Source organism: Phoca vitulina, unplaced genomic scaffold (assembly GCF_004348235.1).
Source record: "Phoca vitulina isolate PV1807 unplaced genomic scaffold, GSC_HSeal_1.0 scaffold14, whole genome shotgun sequence".
In the NCBI taxonomy this organism is placed as follows: Eukaryota; Metazoa; Chordata; class Mammalia; order Carnivora; family Phocidae; genus Phoca; species Phoca vitulina.
The window spans coordinates 39,410,697-39,434,493 of record NW_022589717.1 but is presented as its reverse complement, the minus strand read 5'-3'; the positions used below and the strand labels follow the sequence as shown (position 1 = coordinate 39,434,493).

The 23,797-nt window shown below is 38.8% G+C and overlaps 1 protein-coding gene across 1 annotated transcript; it reads right to left on the bottom strand.

Moving 5' to 3' along the window:
* Positions 1-1,341: 1,341 nt before the first annotated feature.
* On the bottom strand, positions 1,342-23,797 carry APELA (apelin receptor early endogenous ligand). The gene is made up of 3 exons (XM_032412713.1): positions 23,604-23,797; positions 22,163-22,252; positions 1,342-1,542 (listed from the first exon to the last, which is right to left on the bottom strand). Exons 1-2 carry the CDS (start codon positions 23,677-23,679, stop codon positions 22,164-22,166), a joined length of 165 nt encoding a protein of 54 aa, XP_032268604.1. The 5' UTR covers positions 23,680-23,797; the 3' UTR covers positions 1,342-1,542; position 22,163.

Sequence of the window (23,797 nt, the reverse complement as noted above, 5' to 3'; positions counted from 1 at the left end):
AGCAGGCTCCCCGCTGAGCCAGGAGCCCAATGTGGGGCTCGATCCCAGGACCCTGGGATCATGACGCGAGCCGAAGGCAGACACTTAACCATCTGAGCCACCCAGGTGCCCCAACACTTTGAACACTTCTTACACAAAATAAGGACAACTAGACACTTGAATGTTTATTGAAAACTTATTGCAGTTGTATGAGTGGAAATCTACAACCATTTAATTACCTTACAATGGTATGGCTGGTTTTTAACTTTGTGAACTTGAGTCTGAAAAAGTGTTGGCTTGTATTCAATGAGATGTATCTGAACTGTATATTGTTTTTCTTTTTTTGGTATAAAATATATAAACAAGTACATGTTTTAATTATAAATGTAACTAATAATAGCTTCTGTTTCTACTGAAATGCACTTGCGTAAAGGAATTACAATTTGTCCAGAAAATTATTTAGAATTTCCCCAAAGTACCCAATTTAAATGAGGTTACCATATTTCATAAAACATCTTTTGTGTTTAAAGTTAATTACAGTGCTTTATAGAAACACTTTCCATCCCAAAAGACACCATTAATAAACTATGAAAGGGAGACAAACTCTGTGATTTCAGAATTTCTATCTCAAATTCTTTATAGTATACCAATCCAACCTTTTATTTTATCAAAATAAGGGTTAATGGTTTACGGTTTCTTCCACTCTATAATGTTTACAAAGCAAAATTTCTAATCAAGAAAAGAATTTGTAAACTTCATACCTGGAATTAACTTGGTAAAATAATAACTTTATGGCAATGAGCTATCTGTCTTTTAATAAATACAAATTAAGAGTGAACTTAACAACTTGGGAAGACCTAACATTGGGAAGGAAATAAAACATTGGCTTCTTATAATTACATGATGAGAGATAGATTCAGAAATGAACATCTTAGTATTTCAAACTTTCTTTTATGACTTTATGGATATTTTTCAAAATAAAAAAATACTTTCATACACATTAAAGCCTATAATATAAAATTGGTAGTAATTAATAGCTTCTTTCTTAGTCTCTCCATATAAATAATCAATGAACCAATTAATGTATCCCTATTCTGTAAAGCCAAATGGTCAAAGCGTTTGATTAGAGATTTAGCATTTTTGGAAAAAAAAAAATCACTCAAACATATAAATACTTATTTTAATACTTTTGGAGAATTATAGAACGATGAAAGAAAAATTTTAATTCTTGTACTTTTTATTATTAGAGAGTTCTAACACATTAAAAAGTATTTTTCTTTTTAACTCCTCTAAGAATAGTAATGTGCAGAAGAAGATGAGAGATTTTTGTTATGCAAGCAAATAATTGTGCTTCAGACTGGAATTGCTTTTGAATTTATGTTATTTTTCCCTCTAAAGAGAAACCAGGAAGAAGGGAATCCTGTAAAACTAATAAACCATCCCAGGTGCTTTCAGATGATTCCTTTTCATACAGGAACTTGTAAGCAATCACACTATGGTGTGGGTGGGTATCTTTCCTTCACTTCTCTTCTGGCAGACCAGGTGCGGTTATCTAGAGAAGGTCTACATTGGGAAGGCAAAAGGAGAAAGAAACATAATAAGAAATGCTATCCAGCAGACCAATTTACCCATGCTTAATTTTTTTAATAGATAATGAGTTATGAAAATTTACCAAGGTTTTTCAGCACTGAGAGCAATTTTATATTTTCTTACCTTTCAATATAGAAACAGCACCTCTATTTCTTCAAGTCTGAATTTATGTTATTAAAGAGATTTTTTTTCATTTATTTATTTTTCACCTAATAATCTCTGTTTGCTCAGTGACCCACATTAGCAGTCTCGGCTATTTTTCCCAGGATCCTGGGATCGAGCCCCACTTCAGGCTCCCTGCTCAGCGGGAAGCCTGCTTCTCCCTTTCCCCCTCCCCCTGCTTGTGTTCCCTCTCTTTGTCTCTCTCTGTCAAATAAATAAGTAAAATCTTTTAAAGAAAAAAAAAGAAATCTTTTAATGTTATGAAACTATTTAATAATTAGTACTTAGCAATAGGTTTTAAATATATGGTAGGGCAACATATAACTAATTTTTTAAAGAGAAAAATGGATCTTTTACAGGAAGATAATCATTGGTATCAAGGTTTCCCTAGGCAATTTGTTTTGGCCTCCTTCTGAAGACATGAAGGCAGACTCTTGGTTCATTTTTGGAAGCTTCCATGTCCTTAACATTTCACTTCTCTGACAGTCACGGTGAGGTGTCAACTACAATGAATTTAGCAGTAAAAAAAAATGCAGGTATGCCTCTTCTAGAAATCACCTCAGACTGCCTAAATTTAGAAGATAAAAATGAGATGGGTTTCTTGCTTATCAGATTAGCAAAGGTTAAAAACATTGATAACACCCAGTGTTGGCAAAAGTGTGTGGAATAAGGATTCTCACAACTTGCTATTGGAAATGTAAGGTGGTGTAGCTTTTCTACAGAGCAATTTACTACTAGGTATCCATGTTTAAATATGCACAGCCCAGAGGCACCTGGCTGGCTCAGTTGGTAAAGCAAACAACTCCTGATCTCTTGGGGGTCATGAGTTCAAGCCCCACGGTGGGCATAGAGCTTACTTAAAAGACAAAAAAAATGCATAGCCTAGAGGGTTCTTAAATGATGGTATAAGGAGCTCTGTGACCCTTCCTCCTGATGAAACAAACTTAGCTGGTGAAAATAAAATTTTTTAAAAAGTTTATTTATTTATTTATAAACTCTACACCCAACGTGGGGCTTGAACTCACAACCCTGAGATCAAGAGTCGCATGTTCTTCTGACTGAGCCTGCCAGGTACCCCTGAAGTTTTCTTTAAGAAAGTATTTAAAGGGGTGCCTGGGTGGCTCAGTTGGTTAAGCACTGGACTCTTGATCTCAGCACAGGTCCTGATCTAGAGTTGTGATTTCAAGCCCCATATTGGGTTCCACATTGAGCACGGAGACTAGTTAAAAAAAAAAAGTTTTTAAAGTCTTTGGAAATTGTCTGAGGGAATACAGCAAATGGAGAAACATTGATTCAAGTGCTGTAAATGAAATGTTTGTGTGCCCCCAAAATTCATATATTGAAACCTAATTGGCAATGTGATGGTATTTGGAGGTGGGGCCTTTGGAAAGTGAGTAAGCCATGAGGGTAGAGCCTTCATGGCTGTGATGAGCGCCCTTATAAAGTAGAATCCAGAGAGCTCCTTAGCCCCTTCCACCATGTGAGAAGACAGATATCTGTGAACCAGCCTCCGGAATGTTATTCATAAGCCACCTAGTCTATGGTATTTTGTTAAAGTACCCTGAACAGACTAAGACACCAAAAAAATCCACTAATGACAAAAACTGGAAATGGTAAATAAAAAGGCTAATATAATAACTCTACATATAAATATATACTTCTTCTCCCTCCTTCTCTCAGCCTTAAAGGACCTAAAATTGTAGAAAGTAATAATTTTAATAAACTTGTATGTGTAACATATATAGATGTAATGTATATAACTATAGTGAAATTAAAAAGAGAGAGAGAATACAGCTATATAGGTATTTCTGTATATCATGGACTTAAAAAAAGTATAATCTGAAGTAGATTCTGATAAATTCATATATTGTTTAAATCCTAGAGCAACCACTAAGAGAGTAAAATAGCAGATATACGGTTGACCCTTGAACAACATGGGTTTGAATTACACAGGTCCACTTACACATGGATTCTTTTTTGATATGGTACTATAAATGTATTTTCTCTTCCTTATCATTTTTTTTTTAAAAAGATTTTAATTTATTTATGAGAGAGAGAGACAGAGAGCAGGGTGGGGTGGGGGGAAGAGCAGAGGGAGAGGGATAAGCAGACTCTGCACTGAGTTGTGGATCCCGACATGGGTCTCAATCTCACGACCATGAGATCATCACCTAAGCCAACACCAAGAGCCAGATGTTCAACCAACTGAGCCACCCAGGTGCCCCTTATGATTTTCTTAATAACATTTGTTTTTATATAGCTTACCTTATTGTAAGAATACAGTATATAATACATATAACATACAAAATATACGTTAATCAACTGTGTTTATATTATCAGAAAGGCTTCCATCAACAGTAGGCTATTAAGTTTTGGGGGAATCAGAAGTTATACATGAGTTTTTGACTACACAGGGGGTCAGTGCTAATAACCTCCATGTTGTTCAAGTGTCAACTGTATATCCAACTATATCAATAATAACAATAAATGTGAATTTGGGTAGCCTGGCTGGCTCAGTTGGTAGAGCATGTGATTCTTGATCTCAGGATCATGAGTTCAAGCCCCATGTTGGGTGTGGCGCCTACTTAAAAAAAAAAAAAAAGTGAATCACTGAACGATCCATTCCAAAGGCAGATCTTGTCAGACTGAGTAAAACAAAACAAGCATGATCCAACTGTATAAAAGACACACATATATTCCAAAGTCAAATAGGTTGTAAGTAAAAGGATAGAAAAAGACATGCAAACAGCAACCATAAGACAGCTGCAGTCGATGTACTAATGTCAGATCAAACAGACTCTAAGACAAAAATAGTTATTAGAGACAAAGACATTCATAATGATAAAAGGGGTCAACTGCGGAAGATATAAGAATTATGAAGATATACGTACCTAACCACAGAGCCCCCAAAATACATGGAAGCAAAACTGACAGAATTAAAAGGAGAAACAGATGATTCAACAATAGGATGAAGTTAGAAATCAATGGCAAATAATTTTGAAAAATTCACAAATATGTGGGAATAAACCACATGCTGCTGAACAACCAATGGATCAAAAAAGAAATCACAAAGGAAGTAAGCAAATACTCTGAGATGAATATGAAAACTTATGGGATGTAGCTAAAGTAATGCTTAGACGGAAATTTATAACTCCAAAAATCTGTATTAAAAGAGAAGACAGATCTCACTCACTATGGTAACATTTCACCTTAACATACTAGAAAAAGAAGACCAAATGAAACCTAAAGCAACAGAAAAAAGTAAGGATTAAAATAGAAATAAATGAAATAGAGAATGGAAAAACTATAAGGAAAAAGAATAAACCCAAAGTTGGTCCCTTGAAGACATCAACAAAATTGATGGAATCTTATCTAGACTGACTAAGAATAAAGAAAAATTCAAATTACTAAACTCAGAAATGAAAGTGAAAACATCACTATTGACCTTACAGAAACATTTTTAAAAGATTATAAGGAAATACTCTGAACAACTGTGTACCAAAAAATTAGATAACTTAGATGAAATGAACAAGTTCCTAAAATGATACAAGCTACCAAAATTGCTCAAGAATTAATTTAAACATTTTTTTTTTTTTAAAGTACGCTCTACACCCAATGTGGGGCTTGAACTCAAGACCCTGAGATCAAGAGTCACATTTCTACTGACTGAGCCCGCCAGGCGCCCCAGAAATAAAAAATCTGAATAGGCCTATAACAAATAAAAATTAATGCATTGGCAATTTAAAAAACTTCCCACAAAGAAAAGCCCTAGGTATGATTTCACTCTTATGTGGAATTTAAGAAATAAAACAGATGAGGGGCGCCTGGGTGGCTCAGTCGTTAAGCGTCTGCCTTCGGCTCAGGTCATGATCCCAGGGTCCTGGGATCGCGTCCCACATCGGGCTCCCTGCTCGGCAGGAAGCCTGCTTCTCCCTCTCCCACTCCCCCTGCTTGTGTTCCTGCTCTCGCTGTCTCTCTCTGTCAAATAAATAAATAAAATCTTTAAAAAAAAAAAAATAAATAAAACAGATGAATATAGGGGAAGGGGAAAAAAAAAGCCAAAAACAGAGAGGGAAGAAAACCATGAGAGACTCTTAACTATGGGAAACAAACTGAGGGTTGCTGGAGGGGAGGTGGGTGGGGAATAGGGTAACTGGGTGATGGGCATTAAGGAGGGCACTTGCAGTAATGAGCACTGGGTGTTGTATGCAACTGATGAATCACTGGATTCTACCTCTGAAACTAATAATACAGTATATGTTAATTAAATTAAACTTAAATAAAAAATTTAAGAAAAAAAAAAGGAAAAAAAGAAAAGCCCTAGGCCAGATGGCTCCACTGGTGAATGTTACCAAATATTTAATTTTTTTCCCAAATATTTAATATTTTAATGTCACACATGATTTCAATAGACTAAAAGACAAAAATGCATGATAATCTCAACAGATAAAGAGGAAAAAAGCTAGTTATAACTCAATACTCCTCTTTCATGATACAAAAACTTTCAACAAACTAGGAATTAAAGGGAACTTCTTCAAGCTAATAAAGGACATATTCAAAGACCCACAGTTAACATACTTAATGATGAGAGACTGAATGCCTTCCATCTAAAATCAAATAAAGACAAAGATGACTGTTCTTATCACTTCTATACAACATTGTACTAGAGATTCTAATTAGGGCAATTAGGCAAGGCAAGGAAATAAAAGACATCCAGATTAGGAAAGGAAGAAGTAGGGGCGCCTGGCTGGCTCAGTCAGTAGAGCATGCCACTCTTGATCTTGGGGTTTTGAGTTCAAGCCCCAAGTTGGATGTAGAGATAATTTAAAAATAAAATGTTAAAAAAAAAAAAAGGAAGATGTAGAAGTATCTATTTGCTGATGACATGAGCTTACACATAACAGATCCGAAGGAACCTACTAAAAATTATGAGAATGAGTCCAAAATTTCACCAAGTTTACAATATATAGGATCAATAAACAAAAATCAAATTGTATTTCTATATATTAGCAATGAACAATTCAAAAATGAAATTAAGAAAATTCCATTTACAATGGCATCAAAAGAATAAAATACTTAGGAATAAACTAAACAAAACAAGTGAAGGGGTGCCTGGCTGGCTCAGTCAGGAGAATGTGCGACTCTTGATCTCAGGGTTATGAGTTGGAGCCCCACATTGGGTGTGGAGATTACTAAAAAAAACTAAATAAACTTTAAGAAACAAACTAAGTGTAAAACTCATATTCTAAAAACTACAAAACATGGTTGAAAAAAATTAAAGTAAATCTGACTAGATGGAAATATATCCCATGTTCTTGAGTTGGAAAACTTAATTGTCAAGATGGCAATATTTCCCATATTGATCTATAGATTCAACACAATCCTTTCCAAATCCCAGCTGGCTCTTTGCAGAAATTGACAAGCAGATCTTAAAATTTATATAGAATTCAAGAGAACCAGAATAACCAAAGAAAACCTTGAAGAACTACAAAGTTGGAGGACTCACACATCCTTATTTAAAAGCTTGCTCTAGGGGCGCCTGGATGGCTCAAATGGCTAAGCGTCTGCCTTCGGCTCGGGTCGTGATCTCCAGATCCGGGGATAGAGCCCCATGTTGGGCTCCCAGCTCAGCAGGGAGTCTGCTTCTCCCTTTCCCTCTGCCTCTCCCACTACCTCTCTCAAATGAATAAATAAAAAGTTTAAAAAATGAAAAAATAAAAATATAAAAGCTTGCTACAGGGCACCTGGGTGGCTCAGTCAGTTAAAGCATCTGCCTCTGGCTCAGGTGGTGATCCCAGGGTCCTGAGATCCAGCCCCGTGTTGGGCTCCTTGCTCAGTAGGGAGCCTGCTTCTCCCTCTCCTGCTGCCCCCCACTCATGCTTGCTCTCCCTCTCTCTCTCTAGTGCTCTCTCCCTGTCAAGTAAATAAATAAAATCTTAAAAAAAAACCAAAAACTTGCTATAATACTACAATAATCAAGAAAGAACAGTATTAGCACAAGGAATGACATATAGATCAATGAAACAGAATTGAGAGTCCAGAAATAAACCCTTGCATTTATGGTCAATTAATTTTCAACAATAGTGCCCACATAATTAAATGGGGGGAAAAGAATAGTGTTTTCAAACAAATGGTGCTAGAGCTGGATAACCACACAAATAGGAGGTTGGACCTCCCTCCCTCCTCACATCGTATATAAAATTAACTCAAAATGGATCATAGCCAGGGGCTCCAGGCTGGCTCAGTTAGTAGAACATGTGACTCTTGATCTTAGAGTAGTGAGTTCGAGCCCCATGTTGGGGTAAAGTTTACTTAAAAAAATAAATAAATAAAAATAAGAATTTTTAAAAAATGGATCATAGCCATAAACATAAGTGATAAAACTACAAAACTTAGAAGAAAACATAGGTGTAAATTATATTTGTAACCTTGGATTAGTCAGTGTTTTTTTTTTAAGATTTATTTATTTACTTATTTATTTGAGAGAGAGAATGAGAGAGAGCATCAGAGGGGCGAGGGTCAGAGGGAGAAACAAACTCCCCACTGAGCAAGGGAGTGGGACTCGAGGGACTCGAGGATCATGACCTGAGCCAAAGGCAGTCACTTAACCAACTGAGCCACCCAGCCGCCCTAGTCAGTGGTTTTAAAACATGATGCCTAAAGCACAAGCCACCAAAAGAAAAATAGACAAATCAGACTCTAACAAAACTAACAAATTTTGTGCTCAAGAATAACACCCCGAAAGTCAAAAGACAACCCAAAGAATGGAAGAAAATAATTGCAAATAAAGTCCTTGTATTCAAAATATAAAGAATTCTTACAACTCACCAGTAAAAAGACAAGTAAGACAACTGGAAAATAGGCAAAGAATTTGAAAAGACATTTCTCCAAAGAAGATAGACAAATGGCAGTAAGTATATGAAAACATCAACATCATGAGTCATTAGGGAAATGCAAATCAAAATCACAATGAGATACAGTAGTCCCCTCTTATCCCGAGGGATGTATTCCAAGGCCCCCAGTGAATACCTGAAACCATGGATAGTGCCAAGACCTACATATACTATGTTTTTTCCTATTCATACATACTTATGATAAAATTTAACTTATAAATCAGGAACAGTAAGAGATTAACAATAACTAATAACAAAATAGAATAATTATAATAACTATAATAAAAGTTATGTGAACGTGGTCTCTCTTTCAAAATATCTTATTATACTATACTCACCCTTTCCTGTGGTAATGTGAGATGATACAATGTCTGCATGATGAAATGAAGTGAGGGGAATGACTTAGGCACTGTGATATGGTGTTAGGCAACTACTGACCTTCTGAAGACAGGTCAGGAGGATCATCTGCTTCTGAACCACAGTTCACTGCAGGTAACAGAAATCATGGACAACAACATCATGGATAAGGGGGGTCAGGGGGACCTACTGTACCAACCTCTAGGATGGTTATAATAAAAAGTATTGGTGAGGATGTGGAGAAATTGGAACCCTTATATACTGCTGGTAGGAATGTAAAATGCTGCAACCGCTATGGAAAATAGTTTGGCGGTTCCTCAATAAGTTAAACATAGAATAACCATATAACCCAGCAATTTCACTCTTAGGTATATACCCAAGAGAACTGAAAACATCTGTTCAAACAAAAATTTATAAACTAGGGGCGCCTGGCTGGCTCAGTCAGTAGAGCATGCAAGTCTTGATCTTGGGGTCATGAGTTCAAGCCCCACGTTGGGTGTAGAGATTATAAATAAATAAACTTAAAAAAATTATAAACGAATGTTCAGAGCAGAATGATCCCTAATAACCAAATAGTGAAAATAATAATGACTGGATAAACAAAATGTGATTTTTCTATACAATTTTATTTTGTCATTAAAAAAGAATGAAGTACTGATATCTGCTACTATATGGATGGGTCTTGAAAATATTAAGCTAAGTGAAATAAGCAGACCATAAATGAAAAAAATTTTAAGAAAATTTATATAAAATGTCCAGAATAGGCAAATCTGTAGGGAGAGAAAGTAGTTTAGTAGTTGTCTAGGATCAGAGAGCTGGGGAGAAATGGGGAGTGCCTGCTAATGGGTATGAATACTTCTTTATGGGGTGATGAAAATGGCCTAAAATCAATTATCGTGATGTTGCACAACTACTTAAATATAGTAAAACCCATTAAACTGTACAACTTAAATGAGTAAATTATACATTATGTGAATATATCAAAAAATTAAAAAATATGCATGTCCTAGTGATTCTACTTTTAGAAATGTTTTGTAAGTAAATGCACAAGTGTTTAAAGATGAGTGCATACATGTTCATTGCACCATTCAAAATAGCATAAATAAATAAATACCCATCAATAGCCAAGTTAAATAAATTAAAGCTGTTCATACAATGAAACTGAAGAGTCATTCAAGATGACTGTCTTCCAGGGTGCCTGCCTGGCTCATTTGGTAGAGCTTGTAACTCTTGATCTTGGGGTTGTTAAGTCTGAGCCCCATGCTGGGTGTAGAGATTACTTAAAAAAAGACTACCTCCAGATCTACAGATAAATAAATCTAAGTTTAGCAACCTCAAGAGGCAAGGTAATAAATACATTACACATGTGTTTAAATTATATGTGTGTATATTTATACATAATTTTGTATATATAGAAATGTTACTATTAGAGAAAAAAATGAGTACATATAAAGTTGAAAGCTCTAACACAATTTCCCTTTCTTTCTTTTTATGATTTTATTTATTTGAGAGAGAGCGGGGTGGGGGGTGGGAAGAGGGAGAAGTAGGCTCCTCCCTGCACAGGGAACACAATACAGGGCTCAACCCCAGGACCCCAGGACCATGACCTGAGCTGAAGATGATACTTAACCAACTGAGCCACCCAGGTGCCCCATTTTTCTTTTAAGATTTTATTTTTAAGTAATCTCCATACCCAATGTGGGGCTTGAACTCACAGCCCTGAGATCCAGTCGCATGTTCTACCGACTGAGCCAGCCAGGAGCCCCTACAATTACACTATAATGAAACATGAAACCTAAAAAACTCCAAAGTTCCTTCCCAAAGTTCCTTGGGCAAGGGTAATGAGAGATGTTATATATGGCACACACATAAGTGAAGTGACATTTGACCAAAGTCTTCTTTTTTTTTTTTTTAATTTATTTATTTGAGAGAGAGAGAGAGAGAGAAACAGCATGACAGGGGAGAGGGTCAGAGGGAGAAGCAGGCTCTCCGCTGAGCCGGGAGCCCGACGTGGGACTCGATCCCAGGACTCCGGGACCATGACCTGAGCCGAAGGCAGTCGCTTAACCAACTGAGCCACCCAGGCGCCCAGACCAAAGTCTTCTTGATTGAGTAGGAATGAACTAGGTGAAGAGAAGGGCTAGAACATCCCAGATCCTATGTCCAGGGAAATGTGTGAAAGCTCTGAAGTGAAAAAAGGACATACTTGACAAACTCACAGACACAGCCAGTGAGTCAGGTCAGATAAGGTTGGAGAGAGAGAAGTGCTTGATTATGCACTGTTTTGTGGGCTACATTAAGAATTTTATTTTGGGAAGAAAAAAAAAGAATTTTATTTTGGGGCACCCAGGCTGGCTCAGTCGGTGGAGCATGAGACTCTTGATCTTGGGGTTGTAAGTTCAAGCCCCGTGTTGGCTGTAGAGATTACCTAAAAATATTTAAAAAAAATTTTTTTTTTTAATTTTAATCCTAACAGTAATGAGAAATCACTAAAGGGTCTTGAGTGGTATGAAGCTATAAATATGAAGAATGGATAAAAGAGAAGCAAAAGTAGGTATGAGGAGGCTGGTGTAAGGCAGACAGCAGTGAGGCTTGGGTGGTGTGAACTAGAGATGAAATAAGTCTGGAACAGGGAGACTGAACATACAAATGGACAATGGCCAGACCATAAAACAGAACTCTGACCTGCAAACTCTATAGCAACCGGTCGAGGAAGCCAAACCATAACCTGTGTAGCAATTGGCCTCAAATGGTCAAGATTTGCTTAGTAACTACCAGGTTCTCTAATTTTGCCCCTTCTGTCCTCTGATTCCAATTCAGGACTAAGGAAAGAAAGCCATATATGCACCCCAAACCAATCACATAGGAAACCCTACTTCTAGGTAGCCCAACTCCAACTTCCCCATACCAACAACTTCCAATCAGATCATACCCCAAAGCTTTCCCTTTTTTCACTATAAAACTTTCCAACTCCCTTGCCTATCTCTTGTCCTCAGCCAAAAACAAATGACAGTAGCTGACTCCCTTGCTCCAGCAAGCTCTGAATAAATAGGCTTTACTTGTTCTCATTTGGATGTTCTCCACCCCCTACCCCCCGCACCCCTGCCCCAGAGTATTATCAGTTAGTGTAAAGAGGTGATTGAGGTCAAAGGAATGGTTGAAACACATTGTGTTTTTTTGTTTTTTTGTTTTTTATTTGACAGAGAGAGACACAGCGAGAGAGGGAACACAAGCAGGGGGAGAGGGAGAAGCAGGCTTCCTGCCAAGCATGGAGCCCGATGTGGGGCTCGATCCAGGACCCTGGGATCATGACCTGAGCCGAAGGCAGACGCTTAACGACTGAGCCACCCAGGCGCCCCAACACATTGTGTTTTTTTAACTACACTTCATTTAAAATAAAAAACTAAAATGGGGTGCCTGGGTGGCTCAGTCAGTTGAGCGTCTGCCTTTGGTTCAGGTCATGATCCCAGAGTCCTGGGATCCAGCCCCACATAAGGCTCCCTGCTCAGCAGGGAGCCTGCTTCTCCCTCTCTGTCTGATCTTCCCCTGCTTGTGCGCGCGCTCTCTCTCAAATAAATAAATAAATCTTAAAAAAAAAAGTAAAACAAATAAAATGCTGAAACCTAAAAAAAAAGAATGGTTGAAACAGATTAGAAGATGGTAGAGGAAAACTATAACTTGCAAGCCTTTTCGGTATGATTAAGCCTGCCTAGGAGCCAGAGGGTTAGCTGAGAATTTAGCAGAAAAGTAGTAGTGTCAGAAATTTAAGGTAAGGGATTTTTGCAGACTGAGTAGTCAGTTGTCAAATTCTGCTGAGAAATAAAAAGAATAAAAAAACCTTAATTTAGAAAGCTGACGGTGACTGATGGCTATTTTATTTTATTTTAAAGATTTATTTATTTACTTCAGAGAGAGAGACAATCTCGTGCAAGACTCTGTGCTGAGCTCGGAGGCTGAAGGCGGGGCTCGATCCCAGGACCCTGAGATCATGACCTGAGCAGAAATCAAGAGTCAGCCAGTCAGCCACTTCACCGACTGAGCTGCCCAGGTGCCCCCATGGCTATTTTAAAAGAAGGTATAAGACAGATTAGAGTGGATTGAGGTGTGAATGGAAAATAATGGATCAGACAGGATGCCTGGCTGGTTCAGTCAATAAGAGCATACAACTCTTGATCTCGGGTCGTGATGATGAAGGATAGTTGGAAGGCAGGCAGGCCGGCAGTGACAAGGCTCTCCCTAACCCTAAAAGAAAACCACCCTTAAAAGGATTTTACACCACCCTGGAAGGAGCCCTCCACCCTTTCCCATGTGACAAAAACCTGGTTGGACGACAGGCGCAGGGTTAATCAGATTAAAACAGCCTGCCAAGGAGCCCATAAAAACCTTTAGACTTAGAAATTCTGCTGGCAACTCTCTCGGGTCCCCTCCCTTCTCAGGAGCTTTGTACTACCACTTTGCTATCACTCAACAAACTTGCTTTGCTGCCTACCAGTCCATCTGGTCTACCTCTTCATTCTTCGAAGCGGCGTGACCAAGAGCCGTGCACCATGAACACTGACAGAGAAAAAAACAGTGAGTTTGAGCACCATGTTAGGTGTAGCGTTTACTTAAAAAAAAAAGAATTGTAACAAAAATATTAAAAAAGAAAAAAGAAAATGTGGATCAAAAATGAGGAGTACAAAAGATTGGTTTGAGACCATTCACTGAGAAATGCGTGGGTGTGTGTGTTGTTTTAGTATGTAGTCTTATCAGCATTTATTTTATTTTTTTTAAGGATTTTATGTATTTATTTGTGAGAGAGAGAGTGCAAGCACAAGCAGGGGAAGCGGCAGGCAGAGGGAGAAGCAGGCTCCCTGCTCAGTCCCATGCGGACTTGATCCCAGGACCTGAGCCAAAGGCAAACGCTTAACCGACTGAGCCACCCTAGGCCTCACTCTTATCAGTGTTTAAACCTGTATGTTGATACATAATCCAGAGAGAAAGAAGGAAGAAAATGTTTTAAGTGGCAGTTTCAGATTCCTGACAAAGTGGGAAGGGATGGGCAGGACCCACAACACAAATGAAGGAATGGCCATACTTTCCATGGCAGCAGGAGGGCAGAAGAAGATGGGGGTGAGCAGGGTGGGAAGTGGATTAGATGGGATTCTAGTTTGGTGCTGGGAAATTGAGGGATACACCCTTTGATGACTTTTCTTTTCTTTTTTTTTTTTTTAAAGATTTTATTTATTTATTTATTTGACAGAGAGAGACACAGCGAGAGGGAACACAAGCAGGGGGTGTGGGAGAGGGAGAAGCAGGCTTCCCGCGGAGCAGGGAGCCCGACGCGGGGCTCGATCCTAGGACCCTGGGATCATGACCTGAGCCAAAGGCAGATGCTTAATGACTGAGCCACCGAGGCACCCCGGTGACTTCTCTTTTCTTTGTAATATAAGAGGCAAGGCCATCTGCTGAAAATGCAAAGGAGAAAGGCCTAAAACTAGAGGTGAGTAGAACTTGCTTGCTGGATGGTGAGTGGGAGATGATGAATTTAAAAGTGGGTCCAGTCTGACTTCTGTATTCTCCAGCAGCAGGAACGTGCCTGGATGAAGACTTCAGGATTCTTCCAGAACAATGTGATGAAGACAGAGCAACAGGGTGACCTACAATGTTGGCAGCAATTATGGAAATAATGAATTATAAAATCTTAGCGGGAGGAAGTAAAGACTGGCGAAAACCAGTGGGTCTGGAGAAGGATGGTCAGTCCTTTGGAAGGCCTGATGAGTTTGGATTAGCCGCTACTCAAGAGTTCAGTTTGTCAGTTAATGTTAGGAAATAAAGCTTAAAATGTGTGTTAGGGTCTCATTGTAGTAAGTCTTAAATGCTAAGATAATAACTCAAAGATTCATTTCATTTCTGTTAGCAACATTTCTGGAATGCCTGCTGTATTCGGGACACTTTCATCAGCTAATGATACAAAGATCAATACAACCCACTGTTGAGAGGTTCGCTAAGCCACTCCATGGTACTGCTGCCTCTGGATCCATTTTGTGTGGCCAAGTGGCCTGCAGGGGCCTTGCATGACACCAGCCCCTCCGGCAAGCTCCTGTGGTGAGCAGCCGCAGAGCCACCCGCAAAGAAGCAAAGAAATATAAGTTCTCGGTATCACTTCCCCAACAGCCCTTGTGATCAAATCTCCCTTGCCTTCCAGGGCCTGTATATCTTACGTACCCCTTAGATAAGAACCCTTGTGGGGCAACCCCCCACCCCCCACCTCTTTTGGTTTGAATTGACCAGATCAGACCCCAGCCCAGGAACCCCAAAGCATTCCACCCAGTCCCTAATAAAGGCATGTGCCTCTCTAGGTCCGCATTCTCCCTTGACCTCCCCAGGTGGCCCCTCCAGGCATGCCCTGTTCTTCCTCCAGGACCTATGAGTAATACATTTCTCTATTTCAATTTACTTATTGGCTAGCTTTTGAACTAAGGCTCACCAGGCTCATTGTTCTGTACTAGGTGCTCCACTTAACAAATGTTAATGTAACAAAGCAGAACACCCACCCTCTGCCTTCAGGGAATTTACATCATGCTGGGAAGGGAGGAGTACAGCCAGTTAAGGCGCTACAATGCAGTGAGTCAAGTTCTTTGTGACAGATTATACAAATAGGTTGAGAGAAAATGTAGACATCTAATACAATTGGTAGGGGTATCAAACTCTGGGAAGGTTTCTTGAAGGATGAATTAATAGCGAGGAAAAGAGTCAGGTAAGGACACTGCAGGCAGAAGTATACTTTGAGGAACAGCAAGAGGTGAAGAATAGACTAACTTTAAAGTGATGTTAATAATAGTAACTAGCTACTATCGATTTAGCAGTTACCATGTGCTAGGTAGGGTATGACAAAGTTAATACCATTACTAACTCCATCTTACAGGTCTGGAAGTGGAGGGGTTCTTAAGGAGGACGAGTGACTTACCAAGGACCACCAGTGAGTGAGCTTGTGGTCAGAGCTCGAACCCACAATGGCTGGTGTTAATTCTTTCTTATCCCCTCTAGGAGAGGGAAGGGGAGAAGAGGTAGCAGATGATGCTGGAGAGGCATATTTTGTAAGGTCTTGTTTCTTAAGTTATGGGAGTTCTCACTGTCCCAAAGGCTACAGGGACAGTTAAGAATTTTAATCAAGATGTGACATGGTTGGATTTACAGTTTAGGAAGAATCGGATGATTAAAAAAAAAAAAAAAAAAAAAAGGCTTTTCCCGAACTGGAACTGGAGGCTGGAGTGATCAGTTAAGAAGCTGAAGTCCTGCTGGAGAGCTGTAACAGGTACTAAGAGAGTGGTAACAGGGATGAAGAAGGAGCAGATTTTTAAAAATATTTCAAGGTAGAAATGATAGGCCTGGGAAACCAACTAGAACTGAGTATTAGAGCCCCGGCAGCTCAGAAATTTACATTGAGGGACACCTGGGTGGCTCAGTGGGTTAAGTGTCTGCCTCTGGCTCAGGTCATGATCCCAGGGTGCTGGGATCGAGTCCCTCATTGGGCTTCCTGCTTAGCGGGGAGTCTGCTTCTCCCTCTGCCCCTGCTTGTGCTCTCTCTCTCTCAAATAAATAAATAAAACCTTTAAAAAAATTTTTTTAAATTTACATTGTGAAGGTAAAATGTGTATTTCTTTTTTTTTTTTTTTAAAGATTTTTATTTATTTATTTGTCAGGGAGAGAGAGAGAGAGCGAGCACAAGCAGGGGGAGCAGCAGAGGGAGATGGAGAAGCAGACTCCCCGCTGAGCAGGGAGCCCGATGTGGGGCTTGATCCCAGGACCCTGGGATCATGACCTGAGCCAAAGGCAGACGCTTAACGACTGAGCCACCCAGGCGTCCCTAAAATGTGTATTTCTTAGCACAGTTTGATACATAGTAAACGTCTAATATATGATAGCTCTACAGTTATTCTCCAAATTCTGAGAACACAGGAGACATATCTGAGCGGGAGGAATTGAAGAGTTTACTTTTAAGTGTGCATTCATTCATTCATCAAATATTCTGTGGAGCTTACCACAGTCACTGGGCATATAGTTGTGATCAAAGCAAAGTCTGTTCTTACAGAACTTACATTCTAATGAAGAGGGGCAGATATTAAACAATAACTAGGTAAATATGTTATATCAGATGGCAGGTGTCATGGAGAAAAATAAACCAGGAAAAGGGAAATAGGAGGTATCCCAGGTAGGATGAGGTACTTTTTTTACATTAGTTTATTTTTGTATTGCTTATTTATTTTTTTAATTTTTAAAAATGTTTTAAAGATTTATTTATTTGTTTGAGAGACAGAGAAAGAGAGAGCAGGCAGGGGGAAGAGGGGCAGAGGGAAAGAGAAACTTAAGCAGACTCACACAGAGCACAGAGCCCGACGTGGGGCTCAATCTCACGACCCTAAGATCACGACCTGAGCAGAAACGAAGAGTTAGGCACTTAACTGACTGTGCCACCTAGGCACCCTGGTATTGAACTTGAAGTGACTCAGAACAGCTAAGGTGATTCCAAGTAGGCAAGTGGACACCCTGTACAGGTACCGAAAGGAGTAGTGATTCATTTCTGAGATAAATAATCAAAAGGGAGCATGGTATCATCATCAAAACCAAGGAAAATCTATTCACTATTTGACCCATAGCAAGATAACAGACCAGAATCAAAATGTGTTCACTGGATTGAGAAGTCACTGGAGATCTTTCCCAGAACGCAGTGGGGAGCAGACGGTAAGAAAGGAAACAGGCACCTTTTCAAGAAATTTGACTATGCAGAGAAGAACATGGGCTAGTCCCTAGAGAGCACTACGGGGTCAGTGGTGCACGTGTTTTCCTCTTTTTAAAAGATGAAACAGATCAGTTGTGACATACTGAACAATCTGAGGAAGAAAGGGAGTGATTGTTAGATCAAGGTTCTTGAGGTGTAGAGAGATTAACCACGCCCAGGAGAGGAATCTCTTAAAAGACTACAAAGGGAAAATATAAGTGTAGCATATGTAAATGTAGTTTGAGTGAGTCTGATTTTAAAGCTTGATGATCTCCATTTTCTCTGGGAAGAGAAATTATCTCTTGTTGTGAGTTGGAAAAGGTTAAGAAGTTCGAGGAAACTGGAGGTCATTAGAGGTTTAAATGTAGGTGAATGGGGATCAGAGGTGCCTAAAAGTAAGTAGAAGAGTTTTTCCCAGGGGCACCTGGCTGGCTCAGTCGGAAGAGCATGGGACTCTTGATCTTGAGGTCGTGAGTTCAAGCCCCACACCGAGTGTAGAGGTTACTAAAAAAAAATAAATAAAAAAACTTGAGAGTTTTTCTCAGAAAGTCCTGCTAATGTTGAAGATAAAATGCTCCACAAAAGTAGAGATTCTGTGCTTTAGAGAGTTGGCTTTCACAGTTCAGCCAAAGAGGCAGCATGGAATGAGAAGGGCCGAGACAATAAAGGACAATTACAGAAAGAATTGGCAGGCAAGGCTAGAGGACTGGTCAAAAGAGTCAGAAGCCCACAACTTTGAGGGGGTAAGAATAAGGCAGAAAATAGAGAACATATAAGTACTTAACATTCTGAATGGTAATCAAGAGTGATGAGAATATTAGCTGGTCTCAATTTGAACTAATGTATTAAAATGTACCTTTACCAGGGTGCCTGGGTGGCTCAGTCAGTTAAGCATCCGACTCTTGGTTTCGGCTCAGGTCAGGATCTCAGGGTCATGAGATCAAACACCTCACCTGCCCTGCCTTGGTGCTCAGTGTGGAGTCGCTTGAGATTCTTTCCCCCTCCTTCCTCCTCAGACCTCCTTCCCCACCCTCCCACCCCGTTCATGAGCTCTTTTGCTAAAATAAACAAAATCTTTTTTAAAAATTAAAAAAAAATTAAATCTACTTTACCAGAAACCTTTTAATAGCCATTGCCTCTGGGAAATGAAAAGGGGCCAAAGGTTAGACTGGGAGACTTTTTACTTTTGACTTTACATTTTTTCATACTGTTAGGAAAAGATTTTACACCATGAACATATGTCACAATCATTAAAAAGCTAGAGAGGGGTGCCTGGCTGGCTCAGTTGGTGGAGCACATGACTCTTGATCTCAGGGTTGTGAGTTCAAGCCCCATGTTGGGTGTAGAGATTACTTTAAAAAAAAAAATGAGAGTATGTTTTAACAGGTTATGTAGTTATCTAGAGTATGTATGTATATATGTATGTATGTATTTATTTTAAAGATTTTATTTATTTATTTGAGACAGAGAGAGAGAGAACACGAGCTGGGGTTAAGAGCAGAGGGAAAGGGAGGAGCAGATCCCAAGACCCTGGGATCATGACCTGAGCTGTAGGTAGATGCTTAACCGAATGAGCTGCCCAGGTGCCCCTAGAGTACATATTTATAAAGAAAAGCATTGATACAGTGAGATTTTATGGCTGAAAGAGGAAAATTAGAATCTAAGGATCCTACCTCATTTTCCACTCTAAAACTCTCACATTAGCCTGTAAACTTGGACTTCCTGACACCCTTTCTCTTGTTTTCCTCCACTCTAATTCACTTAGGGCTCAACGTGATGCCAACATATTTCAGCAAGAAAAAACAGTTATCAAGAGAATGAATTTTAGGGGCGCCTGGGTGGCTCAGTCGGTTAAACGTCTGCCTTTGGCTCCAGTCCTGATCCCAGGGTCCTGGGATCGAGCCCACATCGGGCTCCACGCTCAGCAGGGAGCCTGCTTCTCCCTCTCCCTCTGCCTGCCACTCTGCCTACTTGTGCTCTCTCTCTGTCAAATAAATAAATAAAATCTTTAAAAAAAAAAGAGAGAGAATGAATTTTACACAGCATAGATTTCTCTAACTCAGTTGTACAGGTTGGGAAATGTCACTGAGGATCACGGAGGAGGACTCTAGGAGCTGGTAAAAGTTACATAGTAATGATAACAGGGCATTCTTATTAAGGGAGCTAAAAGTCTAAGCTACTTCGAAGGTTAATCTGGACAACTTCCAAAGTCAACTGTTTACCTTACCTATCCTTTTCCAGTTTTACATGACCCTAGCTGAATCAAATAACCATGTGTGATTTTTATCTAAAACATGCAGAAAACAGGGGCACCTGGCTGGCTCAGTCAGTAGAGCATGTGACTCTTGATCTTGGGGTCGTGAGTTCAAGCCCCACGCTGGGCGTAAACCTTACATAAAAAACACTTAATAAAAAACAAACAAACAAAACATGCAGAATACAGAGGCGGATAAATGAAAGGGGGATTCTGCCTTAGAGTTTCACTACCTAGGTCTATAGTGATTTAGCCAGTCGCCAAGTTGTGTTGCAGGACACACAAAAAAGTGTGCAAGTATTTAGGACAATGAGGATTATGCTTTCACATCTGAAGGTAGCACTTGTTATTAGAGCACTCGTTGAGCAAGATCTTGGAAAATTATCTTAATATTTATTCCACACAGTTCTTATGCTATCATTGGGTTTCAAAATGGGAGTTTTATATATTCTTTGAAGAACCTATTAACTGGAATGCAGGACTAGGCTAAACAGAAATGAGCAAATCGATGCTGTAAGCTGAGCAGGCCTTTATAGCAATCAGCCAAATTTTGTAAAGGATTGCTTTTATTAAATGGTTTACCAGGCTTTTATTTAGATTTCCCTTTGGTTTACAAATTTGGTTTATAGATCAAAGTTTTCCTTAACTTTGCCAATTCAAATTTCACTACTCTATCTTGTTTACTTGCGACCCTAGTTTTTAGGGCAGGTGGTTTGCGGAGAGAGCTGATAGCACCTGCGGCTGAGGGCTTTGCTCTGCTTTATGTAAGGTATCTTTCTCAGTGTATGCAGGAATTCCCTTGCTACTGCCAACTGCCCCCTCTCCTCTTTGTTATTTGTGGAGGAGTGCTGGGAAAGTCTTGAACTTCTCCACTCCTCCAAAGCACAGATTTTACCGCTATTTATATGTGGGACTGAAATGCATTATTGACATATGCCAAAGGATTTTTTAGCATCGAAAACGTTTCAGCCCCTATTAATTGGCTTCTCAGGAATTTCTTACTGTATTTTTCTGGATTTTTCCACCAAACCCATTTTTCTTATTTTGATAGCAAAGGGTAATTTGTTACAGATACAGGTGTAGAGAACTTGGCTTTTTGTCTTAGCCCTCTTGATAAATGATTACTGAATTGCTCCTTCATTTAATGTCCCACTATGGGACTTTCACCAGGTTTGAAAAGCATGTATTAAACAAGAGGTGTGGCAACCATTCTCCTTGAATGAATGGTGCCATAAACACAACAGTCTACAGACCAACTGAATAAGCTAATTTAGCAATTGCCTGTGTATGCTAACCAGCTGAGGGATATTTCAATGGCATTTTTTTAAAGGATGATATATTTTATAAGAATTAAAGAGCTTAAAATAATTACAATGGAATGCCAAGTCACTTATTTTTTAGTATGAAGAAATACACACTTGGGCAGCGTTTGAAGTTAATTGGTTCAAGCAGTATTACTGGTAGTGGTGGTGGATAAAATCATTGGCCTTTCAATGAATGTAAATAAAAAAAAGAGAGAGAGAGAGAGAGAGAGGGAAGGAGCAAAATTCTATTCAGAATTTATCCTTAAAGATGCAACAACCATCAAGACCAATTCTATGAGTAAGGCTGGAAAACTGCCATGGTATTAATATTAAATTGGTTTTATACATTAAAAGAAATATTGTCAAGAAAAACTATTTTAATAAATTATTTAAATACAGAGGATGGTACATCATTTATATGGTGTCATTGAGCAAATATGTCCAAATGCTTTCAAGGACACAGTGGTCTTAGTGGGAAATCTGCTTGTTCTGGATAGCATACAGAGCTATTCAGTGTTTTTCAAAACACATGTTTAAAGATACTCTCATAATTATATTCTCTTGATACCTGATTTTTCAATTATGAAATTGCTAAATAGGAACAATAGTAGTAATCCCCATACTATCACTCAGAATGACAATTATCAAGATTTTCCTACATTTACTTTATGTGTCCCATATAACAACTAAAACAATTCTCAAATTATCATGCCATTCACTGTTTTGTTTGTCAGTATGCATCCCTTGAACTGGTATCACCTTAAAGGTATTATCATATTACAAAATATAAATGGACCTTCTTTGATATATCTCATCTGGAACATTGCCTAGATGTAGTAAAACAATTTTCTATCAGAAATACCTCAGGGGAAAGGCACCCGTGAATGGAGAGGCACACATCTTCTCTGAAGGCAGTTGTGTCTGTGCAATTTTCTTCTCATTGCCAAATTAGCTGAGAAAAAAAAAGGGAAATATTAGGAGCATTTTTCAGAAAATGAACTGTTGTTTAATCGGGAGAACGTGAAGGGACATTTTGCATCCAAACTATGTTGTGATTATTTGCTACCTGTTCAGATGTGATTGTGACATAAAAATTAATGTGATGCAAAAACACGAAATATATTCCTAACAGCTCATGTTTATAGCAGGATCTATTAGTAGTAACCTCCTCCTTCCACATGACTTCTTCCTAAATGCTCTTGGACCTTTCATCTTACGTAATGAATCAATCACAGATATTTTATAAGAACATTGTCCAAGGTGTTCTGTAGTTCAGAAAAGTTTGATTAGCAATTGCTATAAACAGCTGCTTTCTGAATTGCTGATTTGCACATTTTCTCTTATTTATGTAAAAGGACAAACTGGGGGACGTCATTTGAAATAACCTCAGTGATCAAACTTCTGATTAACTAAAAGGGAGAGACTGAATTTTTAACCAGTTATGCACCCTTTTCTGCTCCAAATGGAGAAGTATATCACCAACTGAATAATATAATGTATTTGGAATAAATATTACCACCTTTCTATTTAAATGTGGGTTTGCCTTTTCCTGAGTCAGAAAATCTAATTTTTTTTACTTGCCAGTGCTTTGAAATCTTAGATATCTGGTTTTGAAGTAAAAGCACATTAGAATGACTGCTTACTAATTCTTGTTGGTTAAGAACAACACAACACAGATCATCTTTGAAAAATGTGTCAAACCAATTAATATTATCTTGACCATAAATACTTTTGACATTTTTGGCTCTATTAGCACAATAATACTAAAAATTGCATTTTTAAAGCAAGACATGTAATTATATAACTAGAAATAACAGCTATCACAACTGTTTTAAGATTTCATCTGCATTTTGTCACATGATTTTTCTGTTGTTAATTCAAATTGTTAACATTGCCCCACTCCAGCCAGCAACATGTTCTTCTAATCAACCGCTTTGGATTTTGTATTTTACCTAAAAAATCCGTAAAAGTTTGTTGACCTCTGTAATGAAAAGACCAAACAGTTCTATTTCTTTTTTTACTTATAAGGGCAACGTATCTAAAATAGCTAAGGAATCAATTTTCTTTGAATTTAGAAAAAACAGTGGCAAAATATTTATCATCATTTTAAAACCCACCTACTTTTTAAAACATTCAAATAATAGACGTAACAGGAGAGATAACATACTCCCGAAATCCTACACGCTTACCAATACCTCTGAACACACCTAAGTGATTTTGAGCAGGAACATGATCATGCTCCCCACCCACGGGCCCAAACAGGCAGAACCAAGTTACTCGGTACACGTGTATCAAAGTCCTACCTGGTCTCTGTCCGTTGATAAGAAGAAGACTCATCGCGAAAAGCAGAAACGCAAAAAGAAATTGTTGCAACCTCATTTTTCTGCCGCACTAAAGCAGAGCAACAGATCTCAACGTAAACCAGTCTTGGAATAGTCTGTGCGGTGTCTGTGTGGCTCCCCTCACATTCTACTGACGAACCTCAGACAACTGCCAG